The 7,406-nt window shown below is 26.2% G+C and overlaps 1 protein-coding gene across 1 annotated transcript; it reads right to left on the bottom strand.

Annotated features, from left to right (window-relative positions):
* Positions 1–393: 393 nt before the first annotated feature.
* On the bottom strand, positions 394–4,873 carry LOC130663297 (caseinolytic peptidase B protein homolog). Its single transcript, XM_057462439.1, has 10 exons — positions 4,323–4,873; positions 4,209–4,261; positions 2,421–2,610; positions 2,096–2,346; positions 1,932–2,022; positions 1,640–1,847; positions 1,434–1,566; positions 1,108–1,320; positions 722–1,019; positions 394–649 (listed from the first exon to the last, which is right to left on the bottom strand). Exons 1-10 carry the CDS (start codon positions 4,678–4,680, stop codon positions 504–506), a joined length of 1,941 nt encoding a protein of 646 aa, XP_057318422.1. The 5' UTR covers positions 4,681–4,873; the 3' UTR covers positions 394–503.
* Positions 4,874–7,406: the final 2,533 nt, after the last annotated feature.

Below are 7,406 nucleotides of genomic sequence, written 5' to 3' on the forward strand. Positions count from 1 at the left end.
GTCCAAAAAGTATGTCTATGTTAGTAAATAAAGTGAAAAATTTTCTATTAAAAATTAAAAAGTTCTCAACAAAAACATATGATTGGTTTTTTGAAAATATTTCTATAAATACTGACCTTTTTGAAAAATTTCAAGAAACCTACTTTGTAGCGCTTTAAATTTTCTACGAAAAAGTTATCTTGTACTTTTTTAAAACACTAAATAGCTGTTGAGATATTTGAAAAATTAGCTACAATAATTTGGAACTGGAAATTGCCTGAGGTCATCTAAACACCATGTGACCGTTGAGGATTAAATAATTATTTGAATAAGGTTCAAACTTTTCTATTTTTTAATTGATTTTAAAAATAAATATCGTCTAAAACATACTGTACATTCTCCAACCACTAAATATGTCGAATAAAAATTTGATTATTTTATTATAAAAATAATAGTAAGTTAAATATTTCAATAAAAGTAACATTTATGGCACAGAATAAATTTAACATTTATATAATCCCCTGTCAAAAGATACCATTGACATTTTTAATAAGATTATCTGTTTCAGCAATATCAACAAAATCTTTAACACCAGCTGGTCGTACAGATAATGTAATACTGGCACCATTTTCATGCCACTTGGTTTTTAATTTAACGCAGGATTTTTTACCTAAAATTATATTACATTATTCACAAAGCAATTTGTTCAATATAAAAATTTATGAACATAAAATTTACTTACCGATTTGACCACGTTCATGTGCAGCAGCCAATTGATTAACGACACGTCTTTCAACTTCATATTTAATCGAACGCGCACCATAATGTGAGTCATATCCATCAGCTAAAACTGAAAGAACTTCGCGATCCCATTTCAATTCAATCATGTGCCTTTCTTTGGCTCTCTTTGCCCATGTCTCTAATTCACGAGCTACTAATTTTATTAATTCAGAACGTGAGAAAGGCAAAAAATAAACGATCTCATTGATTCTACCGAGAAATTCATCACGACGGAAATGGGCCTTTAGTATCGGCCGTACCTAAAAATTAATAATAAATTTAAAAAAATTAATTAATCGATTGATTAGAAATTAAAGTTTTAATTATGTTTTAAAATTGTCTACTAACCACTTCGTCTTTGAAGTTTCGTGAAATTACAATATGTTCTGGTTGCTGATCTTCATCTGAATTTTCATCAAGTCTTTTATTCAATACACGTTCTGCTTCAGCTCGCAATTGCATCGCATGCTCAGCGATTTCTTCACTTGCAAGATTTGATGTCATTATAAAAATAGCGTCTTTACATTCTATTGTTTTTCCTTTACCGTCAGTTAATCTACCCTATAATTTTTAATAATAATTAATAACAACAATATTAAAAACTACGATGAAATAAATAAATATTATTAATAATCAACGACAGATTAAAATGTAATAAATAATAAATTATTAACCTCGTCAAATAATTGTAGTAAAACAGTAAGAACATCAGGATGTGCTTTGTCAACTTCATCAAAAAGTACTACAGCATTTGGATTTTTTTTTAATAATTTAGTCAACTGACCCCCGTCATCATGACCAACATATCTGTTAAATTATTTTCAATAAAATAAAATTTATAATTTATAAAAAATTTGTAATTAAAAGTTATAAATCATACCCAGGTGGAGCTCCAATTAATTTAGCAACTTCATGTTTTTCTTGATACTCTGACATATCTAATCTTATAAATCCATCCGGTTTATTTTTATGAATATAAGCAGCCAACTGTTTAGCTAATTCTGTTTTTCCAATACCAGATGAACCAAGAAATAAAAATACCAATGGATGTTCCTCATCAATCCAACCATTTTCTTTTCTTCTGATTGCTATAAATTTAATTATTTAAATAATAACATTTATAATAAATATTTTTTCTATTAATCATTAATATCTATAAATTTAAATCTTACTCGAAGCTACAATAGAAATAGGACCTTCTTGCCCAACAATATGCTGCTTCAATCTCTGCTCTAATGGAAATCGTCGCCGTTCTTCAGCTTCCTATTCAATAATTGGTATGCATTAAACCTAATAAATAATTTATAAAATAACAAGAAACTAATTGATAATTTACCTTAGCTTTCATTATTTCATCATACTTTTTAGAATGTCTAGTAAGTAATTCTTTAATTTCAGTGCTTCTGGCATATTCAACAGCTCTATGTCCTGATTCATTTTCAATTGTTGGATCTGCACCAGCATCTAACAATGCTTGAACACATGACATTGAATCAGCAAGTACAGCATAATGTAAAGCTGTAAATCCTTTGAATGAAGCTCTATTATTTAATCTATCAGAAAATTCTTCTTCACGATTCATAAGAACTGTAAAATAAAATAAAGTTAACTGTAGTAATAATAAACGATAAAATAAAAATATATTTTATTAAAATTATTACCATCTAAATAATGGACACCCTTCTCCTTAGCAGTTTTATAAACATTAACAAATTCATCTCCTGCATTAACATCAGCACCTTTACTCAATAAAAATCTAACTGCATCAACTTTGCCATTAATTGCTGCACATTGTAATGCTGTCCATCCAAAAACGTGTCTACTATTTACATCAAATCCATCAGCTACTGTCTTTAAATAAATATAAATATGACTATATATTATTATTATTCATTTTATGTTTACAGTCAAAATATATGTGTTTGTTAAAACATTTATATTTGTTTTAATCGGTACTTATAATTTGAGAATAATTAAAGGCACATCCGATCCAAATCGATAAAAATTATTTATTGGTAATAGTTCGCTGGTTTCTTTCACCATAATCTTCCGATCAAATCTACGATATTCAGTTCTATTTTGACATGTTAGGTATATTTTTTTTCAATTTAAAAATTGTAAGCAGAATATTTATAATTAACAACTTAGTATTACAATTTAATGTTTTTTATATAAATTAAAAACATTAACTATGTAAAACTCAGCAAAAATTGTAAAAAATAAAACACTAAATACTGTAGATTTCGTCTGAAGATGCTGGTGCATGAAACCAGCGAAATATTGCCAATAAATAATTTTTATCAATTTGGATCGGATGTGTCTTTAATTATTCTCACATTATAATTGATATTATTTAGATCGATTTAGATCGATACTATAAAAAAAAAGTTGTGTTCAGGAAATGATCGACACGTTTGTCTGCATGATCAGACTATTAAGCTCTAAAAAATAATATTTTATATATATATTTAGTACGAATGAGTTAAGACCCGAATGTGATGTCGATAAACGAGTCGTTAGATTCTATGTAAAATTATATTAATAATTAGTGTGACAAATGCTTAGACAATATCCTGTAAGTATTCACAAAGAATAGCTTTAATGTCAAATTAATTATAATTATTCGCCATTATTGCAATCGCTTGTTTTACATATTATTTTTTAGTCTCAACAAGTAAAACTTAACGTAATGTTTATTATAATAATTTTATATTAGACTTTGTAACAAAATTAATTTCATTTTTATACTCAGCAATGATTATTTCTATATATATATAGATTATTCTATATATATAAAAGAATATATACAATATATGATTAGCAATAATAATTTTGATAAGAAATTGTTTAAAGTCCAGATATTTTCCGTTATATTTGTAGGACTGTCTACTTGTATTTTATTGAAAATTTAGTAATTTTTATATTTTTTAATATGATATTTTATCAAGAACTATAAGCATGAAAATGAAGGTTAATTATTATAGAAGCCATAAAAAAGTTTTTAAACGTTCTGATGATACTGAAGGTAGCAGACAAACGAATTAATTTTCTTTTAAATGGAAAAAATAAATGCTGACAGGAAAATATTATGAAAAATGCATCTCAAGAACTTTTAGCAATCTTTGTGTGCATAATTTTAATTACTTATTATAATGACAAGTAACTTGAAAATAAAAACATTAAAATTGTGAGATGTCTCCTACTTTCAGCATCATAAAACGTTGAGTTTTGATGCAAATGAATTTATAACAATTTTAAAGAAATTTCTTTATTTTTTCTTTTTTAAAGCTTAGTAAAGTCTGAGTTTGCAAACGAAACATTGCAATTTGACAGTAAACGATAACTACTAATTTAATGTTTGTCCATTATTATCTGAAAGAACTTAATTTAATATTATTTCGATAAAGATATTTATTTAGACTTTAAAATTTTAATTTATTACAAAATACCTTTTTTAAATCAGTTATATTTCCGTACTGAGCTGCTCTAAAAAATCGTTTCTCTGCAACAAATGAATATTTTAATTAAAATAAATAATTTTTAAATTATTTAACTTTAATTACCTTGTGAAAAGTTTTCATGACAATTAGCAATTATCAATCCTATCCCACTTAACACAAAACCCAAATTTTTTAAATTCCAGTTATCTTGTTTATATTCTTTTTTTCTTGAATATTTATCCCATGAAAACTGTGGGATATTTACTGACGGACGTAATAAAATATTGTTGATAAATTTGTGTAATAAACATACACAATCGACATTATTAAATGTATTTAAATTATAAATATAACCTTTTTCATTATTATGTAAAATAGTATGTGATTTCACGTGTTTATGCTTCGAATAAATACAATTATTTAATGATGAAATTGTTCTTTTAGATAATGAATATAATTTATGATAATGATAATGTGACATTTTATTATTTATATGAGATGCAATAAATTTATTTTTACTATTAATAACAAATACGTATCCATGTGACAAATGAGTGATGCAGAAACTGATAGAAAAATTAAATCATCGTAAGCAAACTACTGACACATTGATTACTACGTACACTATACACGTTAAATACAGCTCATTCCAGAGAGAAAATGAACTTCGGAACCTCGAGCAAACATTTCTAAACTGCGCGTGCGTAAAAAAAGTTCGAGAATATTTAGAGTACATAGAACATCCAGAGTGGGACTAAAGACTGAAAACACACGAGGTAGTTGAGTTCACAAGTGCCTTGTTGCCAAAAATTCCATCACCTTCACCGAAAATTATCATTTTAGTCTCACTCAATTCGAAATGGCATCCGTAAAAAATGTTGAATTAGAAAATTGGGGCCGGCAAAAATTATAAAAATTATAAACAATTAATTCAAAAACAAAAGAATGGTTTGGTTTTTTTCTAATATTTCAAAAACTATTTCAGATATCAAAAATTTGGAAAAGTATCCTTTAAGAGTAGAAAATTTCCTAAAACAAGACCTACCTCTTGGAACTGTGTCGACAATATTTATAATTTAAATTTTGCGGCGAAAATGGAACTGAAAACAAGTAGGCCTAGTGGCCCGTGCACGTGCGTCGACCGAATCAGTAGCATGATAAAAAAAATTGTTTTGACCGATTAAATATGAATATTAAGAAAAATAAAAAAAATTGAGTACTATCTAAACACATCAATAGACAATAACTCGCGCACAAAAAATTTTTACACGAATTTTTCATTAGTTATTTTTTACTTATTGAAATTCAACATACAAACCCTGATTATTTGTAAACTAAAAACCTAAAATTTATTTCACTTTTCAGAGCTATTCTTGAAAAGATTTAGAAAAAATCACCGTCGGAAAAATTAAGAAATTTTAATTTTTTACTTTATTATTAAAAATCTAAAGTATTGAAAAATGAAAAGCGTGAATTGAGCGTTTAGGAATTTTTTTTTTTTTAATTAATTTAATTATTTTTTTTTTTTTTTGCTAAAAGCTACATAAAAATTATTTTAAAAAAATTTTTACTTTCATTATTTAAATAGTTGTTACAAACAAATGTATTGTTCATAAGATTTTTATAAATTTTTTATTAGGAATCAAATCATGGGGGAAAATCATTGTGATTCGAACGATCTACTGGATAGTGATTTGCGTACAATCGTGAAGGGAGCGATTCACGATCTGTGTTGCTGTCAGCACTATAACGGCCAAATAATTTTATTCGTTGTATCCCATAAATTCAGTAATTAGTTAATTACACTCGAATGTAATGTCAATGATAGTGTGATCAAAGTATTTTTTAATATATTTATTAATTTGAATAGTGATATTTTAAATCGAATATTGGGTGAGCCTTACATTTTTTATTCCTCGAGACTTGGCTTCGGCTTGATTTTCTGTTTTCCAAGGCTTGGCGAATGCTTAATATTTTGTTTCCCAAAGCTTGGATCGATGTTCACCCAATAGCTTAGCTAAGGCTCAGAACTCTGGCGTAACGACGGGCCAAAGCCTGGTCCAAGCTTTGTCCAATGGTCCCTTCCTATCAGGGTAGTATTATCATCCAAAATAACGAAAAATCATTATCTTTGACAATTTTTTGTGGGTGTTTCATAAATGAACTCGCTTGGTTTTATTTAAAGATCATGTAACTCTCCATCTTGATCATTTCTATAAATTTCTGTCCGAAACATAGAATTTAGCAAGCATAATTTAAAAACGATCCTCATAGATTATTTTCAAGTTTTTTTTTTTAATTTTGGAAATTAATACATAAAGTAAGTTTTTTCAAGCTTGAAGGAAATACCAATGTATTTAAAAGAATTGTCGAGCTCTTGAGCTCGAAAAAAGTGGGAAGTATCGGAGCTGGCCTGTAAGGTAAGCCGTTTTTCAAATTATTTTAATAAAATTTATCGAAGAAAAAAAAAGTATTGTATGAAAGTGTCCATATTATATTCGTGTCAGAAGACTTTGCTTAAAACAACATTAATTTATTGTGTTTCATATCTATCAATAATGTTATAATAATTGTACACTGAGAAAAAAAAATACTTTTATTAAAAACATTTACTTGATACAAGAACATATGTTTTTGATAATTTTCAAGAATATATAATTTTGTCTCAAGAATTCGTAGAATGGAAGGAAATAATTTTTATTTAATTCAAGTGAAGCTATTCTTTTTTTTACTCATAATATAATATCAAATTCATATAATAAAAAAAATAAATTCGATGCTTTTTTCTCAAGAATTTGATAATTAATAATAATAAAATAAATATTTTGAACGGATTTCTTGAACCAAGAAATTCTTGTTTGGAAAATAGTATTTTTTTTTCTCAGTGTATACAGTTGAAAAATAAAAAATAAAATATAAATAAAATTAGGAATCTAGTTGGCGAAATAATTAAGGTATTACAAATGTAAATGTTATTTCAATGCAATTTTTCATGAAAAAAAAAATAATTACTATATGTAGTATATATTTATTTAATTTTTACAGATATTTTGACATTGGGTATAAATTTGGTTGCAATTGATTAGAAAAATTAATGTTGATTGCTAGATAGGTATCTTCATTTTTGTATAAAAACAAAAAAAACTAGATAGAAATGATGAATACATAAATCTATTTAGAATTTTCATATGAATTTTTTTTATGGGG

This window comes from Microplitis mediator, chromosome 2 (genome assembly GCF_029852145.1).
Source record: "Microplitis mediator isolate UGA2020A chromosome 2, iyMicMedi2.1, whole genome shotgun sequence".
In the NCBI taxonomy this organism is placed as follows: domain Eukaryota; kingdom Metazoa; phylum Arthropoda; class Insecta; order Hymenoptera; family Braconidae; genus Microplitis; species Microplitis mediator.